Source organism: Arachis hypogaea, chromosome 16 (assembly GCF_003086295.3).
Source record: "Arachis hypogaea cultivar Tifrunner chromosome 16, arahy.Tifrunner.gnm2.J5K5, whole genome shotgun sequence".
Lineage (NCBI taxonomy): Eukaryota > Viridiplantae > Streptophyta > Magnoliopsida > Fabales > Fabaceae > Arachis > Arachis hypogaea.
This window is the reverse complement of record NC_092051.1, coordinates 136,269,362-136,290,455: the sequence shown is the minus strand read 5'-3', so window position 1 is coordinate 136,290,455 and position 21,094 is coordinate 136,269,362. Positions and strand designations below refer to the sequence as shown.

General features: G+C 28.1%; 2 protein-coding genes and 1 long non-coding RNA gene across 3 annotated transcripts; 2 read left to right on the top strand and 1 right to left on the bottom strand.

Annotated features, from left to right (window-relative positions):
• The first annotated feature begins 6,547 nt into the window (after positions 1-6,547).
• Positions 6,548-9,227, top strand: LOC140180384 (uncharacterized). The gene is made up of 3 exons (XR_011874579.1): positions 6,548-6,670; positions 8,860-8,945; positions 9,031-9,227. It is a non-coding gene; the product is annotated as an uncharacterized lncRNA (long non-coding RNA).
• A 566-nt stretch (positions 9,228-9,793) lies between these two features.
• On the top strand, positions 9,794-11,368 carry LOC112759184 (vacuolar-processing enzyme). Its single transcript, XM_072220722.1, has 6 exons — positions 9,794-9,833; positions 10,195-10,222; positions 10,332-10,380; positions 10,479-10,682; positions 10,766-10,972; positions 11,106-11,368. The coding sequence occupies exons 1-6, from the start codon at positions 9,794-9,796 to the stop codon at positions 11,238-11,240; spliced, it is 663 nt and encodes a 220-aa protein (XP_072076823.1). The 3' UTR covers positions 11,241-11,368.
• A 2,602-nt stretch (positions 11,369-13,970) lies between these two features.
• LOC112755171 (uncharacterized) lies at positions 13,971-19,655 on the bottom strand. The gene is made up of 3 exons (XM_025803092.2): positions 18,017-19,655; positions 16,913-17,137; positions 13,971-14,238 (listed from the first exon to the last, which is right to left on the bottom strand). Exons 1-3 carry the CDS (start codon positions 18,737-18,739, stop codon positions 14,215-14,217), a joined length of 972 nt encoding a protein of 323 aa, XP_025658877.1. The 5' UTR covers positions 18,740-19,655; the 3' UTR covers positions 13,971-14,214.
• Positions 19,656-21,094: the final 1,439 nt, after the last annotated feature.

Sequence of the window (21,094 nt, the reverse complement as noted above, 5' to 3'; positions counted from 1 at the left end):
AGGGAGAGAAATTCAACCTTCAAAGGGAGTACTCATACTCAATTTTTTAAAAATTTCTTTCCATTTCAATTTTAATAATATTTGTCATCTAGGGGGAGATTGATGAGTTTGGAAAACTCTAAATTAAATTGATGATGATCAAACATTATTAAACAGCAAAATTATTAATCTAATATATATATGTTAATTAAATTAATTTTGCTGTGCATGGTTTACTTGGGCCGAAAAATAATTCTGGTGCAAGCCCAATCACATTCAGCCTTTAGTTTTGATAATATATGATGAATATGGCTGAATTGATTTTGTTATGTTACTTGGGCCAACTTAATCAAACTAAAAATGCTCTCCTATGTGTTTATGCATGATCCAAAATTCATCAGGAAAGCAAATGTTACCAATTGGGCCAGATTAAATTTTGTTGCTACCAAGCCCAATATTATTTTTTATGAATGTTTCCAAGCTTGGTCCGAAACCATGTTAAAAAGAAAACAATTTGGCTCCATGCTTTCAACGGATTCCATTTCCTTATTAGAGATGGATTTCAAAACTTAATTGCTAGCATTGAAAACATGAGAGAGAATTTGACATTGATTTGATTGAAGGCATCATTGCTACACGCCACTCTAAGGGAAGTAAAAGCAAGTTATTTTCAATTAATTTGTTTAATCACATTGAGTTGCTTTTCTTCAGATTCTCTCTTCTCTCTCATTCTTTCTTCTTCTTCGGTCATTGTCCAGGAAATAATGGAAGCTATGTTCAGCTACCAAAAGAAAGAAGGAGCTGCATGCATCAAGACCATCAAGCTAATGATGGCAAGAAAACATACTAAAATAAAAATGAGCTGTGGCTAAGATTGTCATCAAATATGGATAGATTTGGTGAGGTAATCTTGGGTTCTTCATGCTCAAAAAGGAAGAAGAAGATCTCGGCCAGCAAGGTGAGATTCTTGGAGGAGATGGCTTGTCTTTGATTCTGCTCAACCACCACAGGAAGTAGCTAGAGTGGCGAAGTGATGGTAGAGGCAGAAATTGAAGCAGATGAAGTCATCATCATCATGAAGCATCAAGGTCCAGAAATCCATCTTGGAGAAGCAAGCCAGTGATGGAGAGCTCGGATTGATGAAGAGTGATGACTAAGGAAGGACTAGAGGTAATTGCATGTTGGTTATTGCATGGTTATCTCTTCTCTCTCTGTGTGGCCGAACCGATTTCTTGAAAGAAGAAGAAGTTGGCTTGGGTTTTTGGCTTCAAGTGTGGAGGCTTCTCTCTTCTATAAAAAGGGAGAACAACCACTGGTTGGAGCAAGGAGTTAGAAGTAAGCAGTGAGAGTGCAAGGCCCAAGATTCTCAGAGCTACCTAAGCTTACAGTTTTTCTTCTCCTTCAATGTATTCTGTTTTGTATTTTTCTGTTTAATTTTGTCATGTCTTGAGTCTCATGGAAAAAGACAAACAGTGAGGTTTGTATAAAAAAGCCATAGAGCGGAAAAAGGCAGAAAGTGCAAAATTAAAAGAAAAAGCCATAGATGTCCATAGAGTTCCTTTGTTCATCTATGTTGTGTTTCATGATTCTGTGGGAATCCCCTTGTAAGTTGGGTTAGCACTTTACAGTTTGTAATCAGGTTGATTATAGTGAAATTCCATCATTGTTGTGATGGAGACTGGATGTAGACTGCACTGCACTTAGCAGCTGAACAAGGATATATTTGGGTGTAATCTTCTTTCTCTCCTACTCCATTTCTGTTTTCTACTGCACAGGAGCAAAAATAAAAAATGTCTCATACTAAGTGACGAGACAAAATGAAAAAGTCTCGTGGCTAGGGACGAGCTAAAAATAGAAAAGTCTCCTCTAAATCCAGCAAGTGTTAGCAAGCAAAAAGGGGGCTAAGATTCAACCCCCTTCTCTTAGCCACTGAAACCATCAATAACTTATTTGTAGAGTGTAAAGTAAAGTTGACTTTAAAATTTATGAGTTGATTTGAAAGCGTAAAAATCTTGATTTAGAGTGTAGGCACCAAAATATTGACTACTATAGTATTGGCTACGCCTACCATTATTCATGCTTAGCTCCTTTTATAACATGACAGGATGATTTGGCTATGGAAGCAAGGGAGAAAATTGTACTTTAGGAGTTAGACAAGGAGGCATGGAAGAGGGTCAACCTTAGTTTTCTCAAGGATTTTTTTCATTTTATGTAAATGGTATTTTTTTTTTCTTTGCTTGTTTTTTGCATAATTTAAAGCCATTAGCTATAAAACCATCAATGTGCATTTGGATCGTGGATCATAAATTTGATGTATTTATGAATTTTATCTCTTTTAATTTCTATATTTCGATATAAATATTGTAAATATTTTTTGTATTTATTTAAAAAATTAATCTATGTTTGATTCTTTTTATATTTTGTTGAAATATAATTATTTATAAAAATCAAGTTTTAATAGTGGTATATGTGAAATTAGTAGAAATCTATAATTAGAAAATCAGTAACAGTGACCGATTTAGCTACCGATTTTAGATTTTTAGATCAGACATCAGCGACCGATTTAGCAACCGATTTTATCAATGACCAATTTAGCGACCAAAAAAGTGGTTACCATTTAGCGACCGATTTAGCGACCAATATCGTTTGGTACTAGTTTGGTAGCATTGGTTGAAAATCGGTCGCTAATATCATTTGCTAACGGACTTCGGTCGCTATTTTTAAATTAGCGACCAAGGTTTTAGCGACTACCAGAATCGGCCGCTATTCCGGTAATTTCTTGCAGTGATAGGGGCTCAATCGAAAAGAAAAAAATATAAGGATCTAATTGAAAATTCAGTAAAACTATAAGGATCGAGAGAATAATCAAAACACTTACAAACTTATTTGTCCAAACAAAATCTTCTAATTTTGAAGAAAAACATATAAAAATAAAAAAAAAATCGTATGTCAATAATAAAACATGAAGAAAAAAAAGATGAAGCGTGTTGAGTGGAAGAAAAAAAATAGAAATACAACTAACAGTAAAAAAAAAACAGAAAAAACAAAAATTAAAAGAAATAAAAAGAAAAGATGAACAGCAAAAACGAAAAGAAGAAAAAAAAAAAACTAGAAAAAAAGCACGTGATTTTCCGCGCATGTTTGCGTGGATGATTTTTAGTTAGTGAATAAATTCTTAGACCAATTTAATTAGAAGAATTTGATTTGTTCATATAGTTTAAGGAGAAAAAGGGAAGTATAGGGAGAAAAAGGGAAGAATAAACATTTTTTTTATTAAAAAATTATCATGTTTTATGCTTACTTGTCTATGTATTTCATACTTAATTACTAGGTAAATATAGAAGATTGAAACACAAACGAGAAAAAAAAAATGTTTCTTTTTTTCAAATCTGCTTCTCTATATGCATATATCATGCATGTTTTGCTAAAAAAATGTAGGGGATAAGAGGTACAAAGGGAAAACAAAATATTTGTTTTTTTAGAGTTAGTGTTTGCTTATCTATGTATATATCGCTTTATCTAGACAAGTGTATGGATAATAAGATACATGTAAAAGAAAAATATGTTTTTTTTTTAATTTATATTTATATATATCGTATTTATTAGACAACATAATAGATAAAAATGTCAACAAAAAAAAAAAAAAACAAGTTTGTTTTTGTTTAAAACTTATATTTACTTGTCTGTATGTATTTTGTTTTTTGGGTAAGTGAAGTAAAATTAAAAAAGAAACATAATCTCAGCACACACATGCATACAATATATATAGGGTGTTGATTTAAAGTGTTGCATCTATAGCATGTCTGAATATTTAGCGTACTTTTTTATTATGTTATTGTTTAAAAAATATAAATATAAATAAATAATAATTAATATAAAATCATTCAAAATGATAAATTTGGGGTAGTTTTATTAGTTAGAATTAAATGATTAATGGTCTCAAATTTAAATTTTAAGAGTATAAGTAGAGAAACTAAATATTAAAATATTCTTAAATTAATCAAAGACATATTATATAGAATTTTTTTGGATAAGAAATGACTTACATTCTTAGACAATTATTAAACGAAAGAGCGCAAACCTACTCTCACTTTTCTTCATTAAGATTAGTTGATTACTAATAAAAAAAATTAATATTACTTAAATTCTTTCGTTTTAATTAATTATTATTTGCAACTAGAGTAAATTACTATTTTTTGAACAATTTGAGTACAAACAATTCTAAAAATAAAATATGTAAATAATTAATTCATCAAAAGTTGAATTAATATGACAAAACTACTCAATAAATTATCCATTTTGAATAGTTTAATTTGGTCGAACTAAACCAATCTTTTAATAGGTATTATTAATTTAGTTTATATATTTTATTATTAGAATTGTCAACTTTTAAATCTTTCATGATTAAAAATAATAATTTAGGCTTGCGATTAAATAGAACTTTAAGATGAGACAATTATTTGATATACTAATTGAGGAAGTTGCATGTTATTTTTAATAAAAATAGAGACATTTTATACACCATGGAGTAATTGAGTAAGAAATTCTTAGTTCATAAGGTGAGGTTATTCATTAAATTTGAAAAAGTTAAGAGAAAAAAAAGAAATAATAAAAAAATAAATCAATAATATAAACAGTAAAATTAAAAAAAAAAAGATAAATACGTTTTTGATTTCTTAACTCGAAGATAAATAAATTTCTGATTAATTAAAAATACAAAAACATCAATCACTTTTTAAAACGTAAGACATCTTAAATCTTTCTATCCAAAATTAAAATATAAAAATAAATAAATCTTTTAAAAGAATTAAAATATCTCACATTTTAAAACATAAAGAACATTTTCATATTTTTATTAATTAAAAATTTATTTAGGTTCGAATTAAAAAGTTAGACATTTATTTATCATTTTCTAAAAAAGTTGTGAAATAGAATAAATAAAACTTTCTGATATGAATAATATTGTATTGGTAAAATCGATGCTTATTCTGAAATCGGCTAACATAAACAATACAAGGGAAAGAAAACAAGATTAATGGATGCATATATATTATTCTTTGTCATTTCTATTGGACAAATTCTGCCGCTATAAGTTCAAGATGCAACAATGCATTTATGTTTTATCTAGCTCAGTATATAGTATAGCTCCACTATATATACATTACAATAATCTTTGACATACAAATTGAACATTATATTATATTGCATGCAAGATGAATCATAAGATGACTTGTTGGGTCCCTTTGTTAATAGCTTCAGTATGGCTAAGTTCAAGAATGACGACGTTGGAGGGTCGTCATGTGTCAAATAATAATTTTCATCCTCTTGTGAGTAATGATGATTCAGAAGGAGCGAGATGGGCTGTGCTTGTCGCTGGTTCCAATGGGTTTGGAAATTATAGGCACCAAGCCGATATTTGCCATGCTTACCAAATAATGAAGAATGGAGGCCTTAAAGATGAAAATATCATTGTATTCATGAGTGATGACATCGCCAATAATGAAGAAAACCCAAGGCCTGGCGTTATAATCAATCATCCCAATGGTTCAGATGTTTATCAAGGTGTTCCTAAGGTAATTAAATACAACATAATATATCTACTTTTATCTATTTTACGAAATTATTAATTTAAAATAGAAATGTTAATATAATATAAACTGTTCAATTACATCTGATTGTTTAAATGACTATTAACAAAATTAATTATTTTTACTAACATAATAACATATAATTATTTTACATTTATAATATATCAAAATTAATATATATAAATTGAACCAATTTATAAACTAATGTGTTGAGCATATTTAAACTCAAATGTAGTAAATTAAAAAAAAAAAAACTCAAGTCATGAAAAGAATGACATTTCATACTCTCTCTTTCCTCTTTTTCGATATGAGACAAAATGTTAGTTTTAAGTTTTCAAATAAAAGCAGATACCTGAGAACTTATTCATGAGATGCTTGATTATTTTACAAATATATATATAACGAATGTATTTTGTTACTAAAATAGAAATATGATGATTTGAGCTTTGTAAGTTGTAACTCTAAGGAAAACAATATTCAACTACTAAAATTGTTAATTAACATGCGAAAATCATATACTAATTCACACTTAACAAAAAAAGGCCAAAATTCAATTCTTCAAATTGTGAGTCACTCCAATATAATATGATAATTGAATAGTACAAAGTATTCTTCAAATTTAATTGATAAATAAAGATAACAATAAAATTGATCTCTTAATTTTTATTCATAATCAAAATGGCCCCTCACTTAAGGAACCAAATTGATTGAAAACCTTTTGTGTCATATGTTCTTAGTCTAATAATATACATACCACATGGTATTTAATGTTCTATATTAGTCTTTTGTTAATATCTTTTATTAACTAGTCTATTGAGAAAAAATTAACTCGATTGATATAATTTGAAATTAATGGACTAATTTGATCAGTTTAAATATCGAAAGAGCAATATAATTATTGTGTGAAAATTAAAAGACCGATTTAATTATTATCTCAACTTTGTAGGACTATACCGGAAATTACACAAGTGCGGAAAACTTATACGCCGTAATAAGTGGGAACCAAAGTGCTATTACCGGAGGCAGTGGTAAGATGCTGAATAGTGGTCCGAATGACACCATTTTTATTTACTATGCTGACCATGGTGGACCAGGCATCATTGGTAAGTGTCACTAACATATTATTTAATTCTTATTTAAACTTTATATTCATATATAGATATCTGAAGAGGAACATCTTTAATTTGTGTAGTAAAATCACAAGATTCATGCTTTAGAAGTGGTACAGATATTTTAGAGCATTAGTAATTTTTGGCTAACCGTTGTTAACCAATATATATATTAAACTTTTGATATGTTATTAGTTTTTGCATATACATATACACACATAAATTACTACGATTTTCTGTACTAATATATTATACAAATTGATGAATAACATTTACATACAAATTATTATATTTTAGTTTTGAGAAAATTCCACTCTCCTTGCCTGAAAAAAGCTAAAATGACACTTCCTTTCCTTCTTTTGTAAAATATACATTTTCTTATTTATAACTTTTAAAAAATTTCATCTTTAATCCATTTTAAAATTTGTGTTAGCTAATATTAATTTTATCTATTTTTTAAAAAATTATTTTTTACAGAAATACTCTTTAACAAAAATTTTATTTTTTTATCATTAAATTTTTTTTACCAAAATATTTTTTAATAAATTATTTTTTATTGATTAAATTATATTTTTATCAAAATAAAAAATTAATAATTAAATTATTTTTTTCTAAGATACCCTTCAATAATTTTTTAATTATTAAATTATGATTTTACCAAAATTTCGTTAATAATTATTTTTATATTTTACTATTAATTTTTTGATATCAATATATATTATTTTAACATTAAATAAAAAAATATTACCACTGTTAATATGTATAACAATTAGTATATATTGATATCGAAAAATAATCTTATCAAGATTTTTTTATTTAATGTTAAAATAATATATATTGATATCAAAATATTAATAGTAAAATATAACTATAATTGTTAACTGAAAATTTTGGTAAAATTATAATTTAATAATTAAAAAAAATATTGAAGGATATCTTAGAAAGAAATAATTTAATTATTAAATTTTTAAAAAAATATTTTGATAAAAATATAATTTAATAAATAAAAAGATAATTTATTAAAGGGTATTTAGTAAGCAAAATTTAATGACAAAAAATAAAATTTTTGCTAAAGAGTATTTTTGTAAAAAAATAATTTATCTTTTCTTGAAAAATAGAGAAAGTTAACATTAATTAACACAAAAAATTTAAAATGGATTAAAAAAAAATTTTTAATTATAAAGAAAAAAATATACATTTTATAAATAGAAGAGATAGAAGTATCATTTTAGCATCTCTCAAAAAAAGAAGTGGAATTTTGTCTTTAATTTTTACTTCTCCTAATATTATTAGCTATATATTCGCCTCTTAACGAAACTATGAAAAGTATTTAAATATTTTAAATAAAAAATATTAAGAGTCCTAACTCCTGACTACCTATCTTTTTAATTATTATCTTAATTTTTAAATAATTTTTTTAATTTTTATCCTTTTGATATTTTTTTTTTAAAAAAACATGGTATATATATTTAAATTGTTTACTCTTTTAAATATTAAAAGAATAATTAAGAGCGAAGATAAATTAACACTCTTAATCATTACTATTTATACTATATGAAATGTGCAGTTGAGTTAACAATTTAATTATTAATCCTTTTATATATTTTGTTTGAATTTAGAGTTACCGTAACTAAAACAAAAGTGTTATAAAGATGCTACTAAATTACTAATATTTCTTTTGCACTTATTTTTGAAAATTTAATTTTAATATATTGTTAGTATAAAATTATTTTATACGTATATTCAATTATGTATTAATATATATATCAACAAAAATAATTATTTTTTATATTAACGATATAAATAATTATTTAAAAAATAGATATAATTAAACCACTGCATAAAATATTTTATACCATCTGGGCATCAAAATTTAAACTCTTATTTTAAAACATAACTGTTTGCTGACTTTTCTCTCTCTCTTGATTATCTCATTACAACAAAATTACAAAGCCTCTTTTAATAGTATCATTGGGAAAACAGCCATTGCTATCATTGGGACCAACCGGTACTTTTAATACTACTAAGAACGAACGACTTCAATGCTCACAAAATTTTTCATGAGAAAACCAAATAAAACAAAACTTACCTAGTATATAATAATATCTTATTATATACATTGATTGAAGGTGTGAAAGAGACATACAAATCATAAATTAACTGGGTAAATACAATTTGATCAGGTATGCCAGTTGGGGATTTCGTTGTGGCCAATGATTTTATAAATGTATTGAAAAGCAAACATGCGGCTAACGCCTATAAAAAGATGGTCAGTTTTTCTTGAACGCTGAATTAAATTTTACTTGTTGTAAGGTGTTGAATTTATTTGACTAGTTGATATAATTGGAAAAAAGGTAATATACTTGGAAGCATGTGAATCTGGGAGCATGTTCGAAGGGATTCTTCCAGAAAACATAAACATATACGTAACCACCGCTTCCAATGCAAATGAGAGCAGCTGGGGTTGTTACTGCCCTGGAGATCCGACATATCCTCCTCCTCCTGAGTTTCAAACTTGCTTGGGAGATTCTTATAGCGTTTTATGGATGGAAGACAGGTCTGTATATATAATAATTTAGCCACTAAATCAACTATTCACGTAGAATAATATACGTTGGAATATAAAATAGAATACATATTGAGAATAACTTAAACGATACATATATTCATATATAAATAGAATATATAAACATTATGTGATTGATTAGGCCATTGATTTTTAGTTAAGAATTTATTGTTTTCCAAGTGGCTTCTTTTTATCTTTTGGCCAATAATCTCTTCAATGATTCTTGGCTCAAGAATTATCTTTTTCATGCATGATATATATTAGTCACTAAATTAAATAACAGTGTAACTAAATATTTTTTAAATATTATCCTTTATTTAATTTTAAAGGAGAAAGAAAATAAAAATAAAAAGTAATTTTTTATTTTTTGAATAACTGATTCGTGAAAGTGAATATTTAAATTAATTAAATAATAATAAATTCTTAAAAAGATTCACCAAAAACTGAATTTTAAATAACAAGTAGCATTTCTAATTAAGTACATGCATTTGCGCATTTAGATATTTTATAACTGTTTATGCATTATTGACTTAGGGGTTCAAATCGAAACAATGTGTATGGAGAAGATATATTCGTTAAAGAAAAGTATAGGTAGACAATGAGAATATTATAAATAATATGAACAATGAATACGTCGGATGTTCAATTTAATAGGTATGCAGATAATTATGTTCATTATTTTTAATTGGATAGTTATTTCTTTTGATTCGGTTTACTCATGCATGCACAGTTAATAATGGGTGGATGTTCAATTTATTAGGTGTACGGTGATTATCCTAATGTTAGGGTTTAAGTGATAATTTGAGAAGGTAGTATTTTTTTACTTTATTGGGCTAATTCTAGAACCTATTATTTAGATTGTTCTTAAAAGTCATTGTTTATTTAACAAAAGCCATTAGTTAAATCCATGCACACTCCTAACTTTTGAAGTTCTGAATTTTATAAAATTTAGTAATTGTTGCTGGCGGTGAATATTTTAGGTAATAAAAGAATTATGTGAGAGAGTTTCGGAGAGTTTCATCTTAAATTTATTTATGCTGTTTATAATATATTAACATTCTTGGTCATGTGAAATATATTTGGTGTCAGCGACAAAAATGATAGGACAAAAGAAACTTTGCAACAACAATATGAAACTGTAAGTCCCATGCCAATATATATATATTCTAACACTATATAAACTCATATTGAAATAATGTTGATACATGAAGATATATGTGTGTGATTGATGCACAGGTTCGCGAGAAAACATTAGATTGGGAGGAAAAAGGTTCTCATGTGATGCAATATGGAAACAAAAACTTCACCGATGATTTTCTAGTAACCTACATTGGTGCAACCGGAGTGAGTGCCAGTACAAATGCATATTCTTCCTCTACTACCACCCCGACAAAATTTGTCAACCAACGAGATGCACTTCTCCACTATCTTAGCCACAAGGTTGTCTTGTCTTTTTTTTTTTTTTTTACTATATACACAAGAGAAAAATGTTACGTGATCATTACTTTTTTTTGTGATTTCAGTTCAAAAACGCTCCAGAAGGATCAAAAGAAAGGATGGAAGCTCAAAAGGGGTTAATAGAAGAAATAGCTCAAAGGGAGCACGTGGACAATAGCGTGAAGGCCATTGCAGATCACTTGTTTGGAGAAGAGTACAGAACATCATTGATCTCAAGTGTTCGTCCATCAGGCCAACCTCTTGTGGATGATTGGGATTGTTTTAAGAATTATGTAAGTGAACAAATAAATTATTTGATTTTAATCCATATACTGATGTGATCCAATAAACATTAGTCTTTTAAATAACTGTTTACTTATTGTTACATAAGATCATTGATAAATTGATGTATGCTATTTTATGCAGATAAAAATTTATGAGAGCTATTGTGGTGCCCTGTCAACGTATGGAAGGAAATACACCAGGGCCATTGCTAACATATGCAATGCTGGCGTTTCTCAAGAGAAAATGGTTCTAGCATCTTCTCTAGCTTGCCCCTAGGGGAATTATAGGGTTCTTCATCATAAATTTATCACTGGTTATTAACAATGTAATAATGAATATGTTTATGAACTAAATAATGGAGCTTACACAAACTATGTAATAAGACCAGTGGCTAGATTTTCCTAGTAGTTTCCTTACTTTGCCTCGTTTGTGCCTTGTTTTAAAAACTCTTTCTGTTTGTTATAAACAAAAGACTAAACTGGAGGAAGGATTTGTGTATTATTGAATATATTCAAGTTGTCTATTCAAGTTGTTTAGAATGATACAATATAAAATGGTATTTATAAGTATTAAGAGAATTGTAATAATAAAGATGTAATATTCTATAATAAATATTCAGATATACTAAATAATACTAATTGATTCTAATTATATTCTAACACTGTTGTTGCTAGATGCCCCCTAATAGAAGGAAGTTATTTGCTTGCCTTTCATATTGCTTCTTTGTTAGATTTTCATTTTCTATTAGCACATCAAATCTCGTTATGTTCTTGAAAACAATTCATATGAAGGCCTTTGATTTGTATTTGATGTGATAGATATCACCATTGAGAATGTATGTACATAGATTGTAACGGTTTTGTCAAATCTGTTTCAACGCATAACCTCCCAAATTTTCCTCTGCTTTGTGTTTCAGTGTTTAATTTGTGTCCACCCTGAGGACCAATTGATGAGTCTCCAAATTTGTTTAGAAAATGGTAGTCATAGAACTCATCAATCGGCAGGACCTTTCTAAGTGTGTTTTCCCTGCACATTTTTAATCTTGTCTTTCATCCAATCTTCTTCTCTAGCTACTATGGATCATTTTCGTTGGTTAATGGGAGGCCTTGCTAGTGCCAAATTCTCCATGGAGTTTCTGTTAGAGCAATTAGAAAGATTTATAGTTCTAAAATTTAATAGAGGGGTCACGAAACTAATTTTTTTCAAAAATTTAAGTTAATAAAGGACCCTGACATCAATAGTTATATATCTATTATTCTTCTTTTTTAAGCATGAGTATTTTTGGGTTTGTTTAATTTTTTGCATAAATTTTTTTCTTTTTTTATTTGTTTTATACTATTTGTTTTACTTTTAGAATCGAATTCTAAATCTTTTGTAGAGAGAATTCTAATACTACATATTAAAATCACTTCTTAAAAAACTTAAACTAATGGGAGAAAAAACATAAATAATTATATATATGATAGAGATAGAGTATTTCTATGGGTTGTCGGCAACTTGGCGTCACTTTAAGTAGTAAGTGTTTGGAGACCAACACTTTCGGTTGTAGGCCAGTAGTCTTGAATGCTAACTCAGCTTGGATTGAGAATGGTAAAGCTCTAAACGAGAACACTTCCATAAAAATACTAAAAATATCTTTTTTTAAAGAAGTTTATATGTGTTATGATGTTGTTGGATATTTTTATTAAAAAGATTAATAATTTATTTTTTAATAAATAAGAACAAAATCAGTTTATTATAACAACAATAATAAATTTAATTGTTCACACTATAATTATTAGACTTGATTTGATCCGATTGATTTACATAATCTAAACCAAATTATGTTTAAATTTTTTGATAAAAAAATAAATATATCTCTAATTTTTATTTAAAAAAAACAAAAAAAAGAATAATCCAATAAATTATGTAAATTGGTCAGTTCAACCAGATCTAATAATAATTAGATTTATTTTTATTATTATAAAAAATTAATTTTATTTTAATTTGTTAAAAAATTTAAAAATTTCATTAATATCTCCAATAATAATACATATCTATAACTTTATTTTATGGGAACAATTAAACAACCATGCCTCACCCAAATAAATAAATAAATAAAAGTTTAAGGTGTAGATTATGCTACGTAACACATTACTGTGTTACGTTAAATCAACAATCTTCTCCTTTTGAATATACTAAAAGTCAAAGTGAACTTTTACTTGAGTTATTTGAGATAAGATGTCATGTTTTCATGGAATTTTTTTGGAGCAATACTGCAACAATAATCAGTGTAATTTATTATTTTTTATCAATAATTAATTAATTATATTTAAAAATATTAACTAAAAGCATAATATTAGACTATTAACTAAAAATACTAATTAATATAAATTAAAATTGCTCGTTCCTAAACTTTTTCTTTTACTATTTCATTCATATTCCTCTATTCTTAATTTCTGTTTTAACCCAATAACTTTCATTCTTATTTTTAATTTAACCAATCTACAATTATTATAAGAAATTTATAATAACCATATGGTGGCTTACATCTTTTTAAGAATAATCTTAGTGCATGACAAGAGCTATTATACAGGAATTTTATATTTAAATTTGACTAGTGTCACTTTCAACTTCATAATAACCAGGTTCCAATTAGTACTTTAATAATGAATTTTTAAAATTTTATATTTCAATAATTATATATATTATTTTTAATTGATGAAGTAATTACATATGTATTTTATATGTTATTTTTCATATTTAAGAAATTATAATTTATATATTAACACATTTATTTTAATTTAACAATTTACAAATTGTGAATTCCAATTTTATCCCGAAAATGACACAGATTATTAAATCTATTTTAGAAGAATTATAATATTAATATGGCTTTTTGAATATACCTTTTTATTTTTAATTAGATAGAAAAATAAATATGATGGGGAAAAAAAATCAATAAACACAATAAATATATAATATGTTAAAAAACGATAAATGTATATTTTAAGATGTACCAAAAAGTAGTGTAAGTATCATATCTCATTTTATAACGGAGTAGGCGGTAGCACTGTTTTTTTTTTTTTTTTCATTTTTATGATACATATGCAGAACCCGTGGGAAAAGGCATAATTTTATAAACATTTCAACAAAGGAGAGCTCCCCAGTTCCACCACAGAAGGCACAAAATTTTCTATTTGAACACTGTAATATTGACAGCGTTCTTATTAGGAATAGTGCCTACCACAGTCTATGAACTTCTCAATTTTCATTCCCTCTTCACAAATCGTCCCTGAAAAATGCACCAACATATATTCAATTTTACGTGAAAAGTATCTAAATAATTCAGTTCAAATAATGGAAATCAACGACCATACAAAAAAAATGAGACCAGATATTGTTGTTTTAAGCACTTCTTTTGGTAGGCTTAGAATTGTCTTAAGAGTATTTTAAAACTAAAATTGATTTTGTTAATTTGATGTTGTTTGGTTTCTAGTTAACAAATCGAAATTGAGTTTTCTTAACAAGATTCATTCGCCAATTTAAGTAACATTTCTATTTGAAAAAGTTTAGGGGCCAATATTTTGATTAAAATTTGACCAACACTTAACTGCAAAAAAAAAAGTGAATAATTTCACACTATTAGATATAATTTTACACCATTAAAAATACTAATAATAACTAATTGATAGCTACAAATAACAAAATCTGCTGGTCCCTAACACTCCTTCTTTCTATTTTATGGCAAGTGCTAAAAGAGAAAGGCACTCTGAGATATCACACTGATAATTTTCCAATCTATTTGATGAGTTCAACATGTTAACAAAGTAGAGATATTTTTTTAATTAATTTAACATATTTATCATTGTATTTTTAAGAGTAAAGTATCGTTTTTGTCCCCAACGTTTGGGGTAAGTCCTATTTGTATCCCTAACGTTTAAATCTTCCTATTTGTATCCTTAACGTTTATAAAAGTGATTCAATATTATCCTACTATCAATTATACTAACAAATCAGATTAGATTTTTCAATTATTCTCACTTGGATGTATTCATTCTCAATTAGGTCTCACTTGAATGTGTTCAATTTTAATATTATACCCACTATTTGTGTTTAGATTCAATTATATCTCTAGAAAAGTGAATTATGTAAATGTTGTAGGAATTAGTTTAACATTTGATGAGCTATTTTTCAGAGTAAATCATCGATTCTATCCCAGACATTTGTATTCTAACTTCAAGAAGGAATTTTTAAAACTCAAAATAAAGCACTTATGATGTATAATTGATGGCAAGATAACATTAAATCACTTTTACAAACGTTAAGAATATAAATAGGACGATTTAAACGTTAGACACACAAATAGGATTTATCCCAAACGTTGGAGAAAAAACGATACTTTACTCTATTTTTAAACCGACATACCATTCATCTATAAAAGATGAAAGATAAATAATCCAAATATTCTTTCGTAGTAGTTCTGAAGTGTACCGATGATTCACGTGCTCATACAAATTACAATGCATCATGCATGCATTATTTATTTTTTATCAAAGATGTTTCAATAAACAACTACATATGAAATTCCTCGGGATTATATTAATCACCAGTGGGGACTTAAAATCTCTTTTCTCCAATATTTTTGCACCGTGGCATTCTATTATATTGGAGTTTCAAGTGTTGATATTGAGGATTCAGTTTGTTGAATAGAACTAAATTGCAGGAAATTTAGGGTGTGTTTGTTTTTTTTTTTAAACCCAATAGGTTAAAGACTAATTCGTCGCGGTATTTTTATCCTTAAATAATTTTTATTTTCCTAGAAGTCCGAAAATTATTCACATCACATTGATTAATCTCTTTTTCGTTTTCATTATGCATATTGGACAAAAAATTTTTAAATTATTATAAAATAATTAAATCCAAAAAATTATTATTATAAGACAAATTCGTTCTTCTTGTAGAAGAATCAATTTATCTCGAAAACTTCTAGAATAATAAAATTTTTTTTGAAGACAAAGTGTCTAATCCAAAATTTTTTGAAGAGCAAAGTGTTTATTTTTTGTCTTTTATTTCTTTAAAAATTAATTTTAATCATTATAGTTAAAATTAAATGTAATTTTTTATTATACAAGTAGATGTTACTTTTAAATAAAGGGTGGTTATGTAAATTTTGTTTTCGAATCACTCATATTTTAAAAAAATTTTAGGTGTATTTTTAGCTGAAATGACTAATAATCTAGAATAAAGGGAATATTTATTGTTTTAAGAAAATTGATAAATTAAAAAATTAATGCATTTAGGATGTAAATGTATCATCATATATTAACTTACCGACCGACACTGATTTCTTGGCACGAAAGCGAAAAAGTCAGCAAAAAAAGAAATTTTTTTTTGTCCCAACTACTTCATGCTCTTCATGTGAGTATCAAAAGTTCATAACCATGTCATGAAACTAATGTTATGCCGTTTAATGTCAAATATGTTTCTATTTTTTATTATTATTTTGATTTTGATATTGATATTCTTTTCAAATTATATATTTTCGTTTAAATTACTTTTTGGCATTTTATAATGGTACAATTATTTGAAACTGTATAAGAAAAGGCGATACACCACGACTAACACCCATAAGCTACGAGTGTCTATAAAGTATAAAGCCAGAACAACAAAATTATATTTGACAGATAAGACATAATTTATATTTTTACTTTTTTATTATTATTATCAAATTTTTTAATTATATTTTTTTATAAATCGAATTTTATTTTTGTTCTATTTTATATTCAATTTATCACTTAAGTCTTTGTATTTTATTTCCAGTGTCTTGGCATTTTCTCAAAATCAAATACAGCCATACAGAACTGGTATTGAAATCTATAAAGGAATTAATTTGATCTTCCCAACTAAAAAAAACCTGTAGATGTAACAAGATAGAATATTTTGTTGATTAAAATGGAGTAAATTACCTTCATCCGAGGCCGCTTCTCAGCATTGAGCTTGCGGACTTCATAACGGATCCTCTTAGAGAAGAGCCTGTTCTGTCTCTTCTCTTTGTATCTCTGCACGCTTGCCTCTCTCTGCCCCACCTTCAACCCCATTTCTTCCGTTCTCGTCCTGTTCTCTCCACCAATTTCCGGTACAACCCATGTGTTCCCAATGCCATCATTACTCCCACACCCATCACCTCCAATCTGCACAAAACATAACATTGAAATGCATACTTAGTGTGTAAGACTTAGCCACGGAATTTTCATATGGAGACACTCCTTTCCTCTAGTAGTCTTTATTCTTTAGCTATTTAATTGTGCATAAATAATAAAACACCTACTTATGAAATACATTATTGTTTATTTTAAGCTACCAGCCTACCATTTTTGGTCACTATATCTTGCATATATGTTCTTTTTGGACGTTTTTCTTTTACTCAGTAATAATGAACCACAGAGATCTGATTAATATCCGACCTCTCCAACTAAGTAACACCACCCATACTATGGAGCTATATATTTATACGTATCCCAAATTTTAGATGATCCAAATTAGAACAATCACATTAGCAAATAAGCCGAATTAAAGAAATGTTATCAACATAAAAATGATCACATACCAGTAACAATCAACAAAAAGCTTCAATCGTGAAAGGCTTGAAATAAGAAAATAAGAAAATAACTAAACATCCCCCTCCCCCCTTAGAGTGATCTTACCTATGCACATTCTCATAGATCCTATCTGACAATAAAAATACAGAAGATATATACATGCTAACAAATAATGTCGTCACAGCTTAACATGTAAAATTGAGTTTTTATTTTATGATACATAAAATTGAGTTTTTATTTTATGATACATATATCTAATGAATTTGACAGAGATTAAAAATAGCTCAAAGTTTCCATATTAGAAATTTAATAAATCAAAATAGTTTATTATTTGTAAGAATCATGAGTTAAGTTATTCTCTCTTTAAATTTTTGAGTTACTAAGTTTAGTTATATTAAAAAAATCTATTTGTGACTTGTTAAAAAGTAGAATAAGATTTAAAGAAAATAGAGTTAAGTGATGGTAAATTACATTATTGGGAAGAAGAGCATTATAGAAGAGAGCATCATTGTGGAAATCAGGGACAGTCTGTGGGGCCTCCCCTGCAATGTAAAGGGAGCCCTTATCAGACCAAGCATTCAATATCCCCTCATGATCCAGCTTCAATGACAACAACCCAAACGACGTCGTTCCGCAATAACTCGTTACTTCCTCCATCGTCTCCTTCTTCTCCACCACTTCTGAGTAACACACCCACCTCTCTTCTTCACTCCCCTCTTCCTCCCTCCTCCTCATCGCTTTCCGAACCAGCCACCCTCCGTCGCCGCCCACACCCGCCGCCGGTGAGAACGACCCCTCCTCCGACATCGCCGTCGAAGTCGTCGCGGTACTGTCGTCTTCCAGCAGGCCGTTGAGGGTGGCGCCGCCGTCGGAGCTGAAGAGCAACGCCACGGAGTTGTTCTCCTCCTGCATGTCTTTATCGTCGACCGTGTTTTGCGGATGCAGAGGGAAGAGGTTCAGCTGTGGCTGTTTCTCATCTTTGTTATTCTTTTTTATGAGGCGGAGACTGAGGTACTTTGGCTTTCTGGTTTTGGTTCTGTTTCTGCGACGTAGTGGTTTAAGAGATGCAGTGGTAGTAGAAGAAGAAGAAGTTAAAGAAGGAGACAGTTTATTTGTTCGTTTTCTGGTTTTCCTCATACTTGGTTCTTTCTTTTGGGTTTCTACTGAAGGAGGAGGGCTATTCTTGTTACACATCACTCCCTCACTACTCACTATTCTGATGCTGTTGCCGTTTCGGTTTTTCTATTTGGAAGGAGAGTGAAGGAAGGGGGAGTAGAAAATAAAAGTGATAAAAAAGGGTGAGACTTTCTTGTGTGGGAGCCTGGGAAAGACATTGACTCATCAGGGGATGATGTGACGTGTGGCCTGATTGACACGTGTTCTCTTCTGATTGGGTGAGAATGTGGATTCCATTGTTATCTGGATTTCGTTCTATTAAGAGATGAGGTGATACATTTGGTTACTTTGGCGTCTCTCATTGGCACTTCAGATTACTCCTTGCTCCGTTACGCTTTTTGGAGCCTTTCTTTTACCACCAAAAAACGTGTTAAATTATGAAGGTGGTACCTGGTACGGTTTCATGTCTAATTTATAAAAGATTTATAAATAAAGAAAAATAACAGATATGTCTCTGACTTTTTTAATTTTTGACAAATATATTTTTAACAAAATTTAAATATAAAAAAATTTCTGATTTTAATAAACAGAGGATAATTTAATTCTTCCGTCTTTTGTCTCTCATACATCAAATAGAATTGGCTGACGTGGCTGAAACGATATCCAGGTGTCCGTTATGGTGCTACGCTGGAAGGGGAATAAAACTCGAAAGACAAATAAGTCCTTGACGTCGTTTTGCAAATAAAGTTCGAAGGACAAATAGGTCCTTGAGAATTTAGTTCATTATGCTTCTATATGTATCATATATTACTATCTAATTTAATAATCAAATGTGTTACATGACACTCTTATTTGTATAAAGTTGCAGAAATTGGACTTTTTCTGTTTTTACTTTTTTTTTTCTTAAATTGCATTAGTTCGTTTTAGTGCATTTGTGTATTATATTAGAATTTGTTAAATTGTATTAGTTTAGTTTTCATCGTACCAGTGGCATTAGTTAGCATCAGTTCATTTATGCATCAAGTGTTCATTTGTGCATCATTCATGTATTAAGTTAGCATTAGTGTATTTGTGTATTATATTAGAACTAGTATTTTTATCCACAATAACATTACGAGAATAAATTTTTTTTAAAATTATAGTTCACTTTGTTCTAACAGTATAAATTATGCATGACACAAAAGATTTATAAAATCAAACTACTTTTACAAAAAAATCGTAAGTTGACAAAAGTCTTTGACTAAGAAGACCAAGATATCTGCAGATAAAAAATTAAATAATAAGATTTTTATTTATTATTTTTATATGAAAAAGTCTAATTTTTTATTAATAATTAATTTTAACATTCGTTATCTAAAATTTAAAATAATTTAATGTGTATACTTTTACAATTAAAATATTTTAATTGTAAAAAATTATTGGATGACATATTTTGATTTGTCAAATTACTAATATAAAATATAATTATATATAGAGTAAAAATAGTAGAGAGAAATAGAAAAATGGAGAGGGGTAGATGAGAGAATTTAGGAAAGGAGTTTATTAATTTTGAAAAAAAAAATATTTTCTCTCAATTTTAATAAGAGTATCATGTGACATATTTGATTATTAAATTAGATAGTAATATATGATACATAATATAGGTATATTTCAATTAAATAGTAATATATGATACATATAGAAGCATAATGAACTAAATTCTCAAGAACCTATTTATCCTTCGAACTTTATTTGTAAAATGATGTCAAGGACTTATTTGTCCTTCGAACTTTATTCCCCTTCCAGCGTGGCACCGTAACGGACACCTGGACACCGTTTCAGCCACGTCAGCCAGTTCCATTTGGTGTATGAGAGGCAAATAGACGGCAGGACTAGATTGTCCTCCGTTTGTTAAAGTCATGGACTTTTTTGTATTTAATTTTTGTCAGGGATATATTTGTTAAAAATTTAAAAAGTCAGAGATCTATCTGTCTTTTTCCCTATAAATAATTAATAGAATAATTCACAGGCTAAATTTTTTATAAAATGAAAATATGGTTGGTGTTTTAGTTAGAAATAGGTACAGTTAGTGTATTTGTAAATTAGTGAACGTGTTAGAGGAAAGCTTCAACACACATGGGACGTATTGCCTACAACACGTGGGGACATATTGCCACGTATCTCAGTCTGGTTAGTTGGTGAAGCAAAGTCAGAATTGGAGTAAACATTTTAATAAAATAATAATTTAATTGTCTGAAATAGATTCGAAAATATAGAAATGATATTTTAAAAATAAAAAAGTAAAATTTGATTTCAATAAATTTTTTGAGTTGAAAAATATATTTTTTGCGAAAGATTTTCGTAAAAATGTATACCGGTGCTTAAGCCGGCAGTATCGGCTCTAGACTGTCCTACAATAAATATTCAGATATACTAAATAATACTAATTGATCC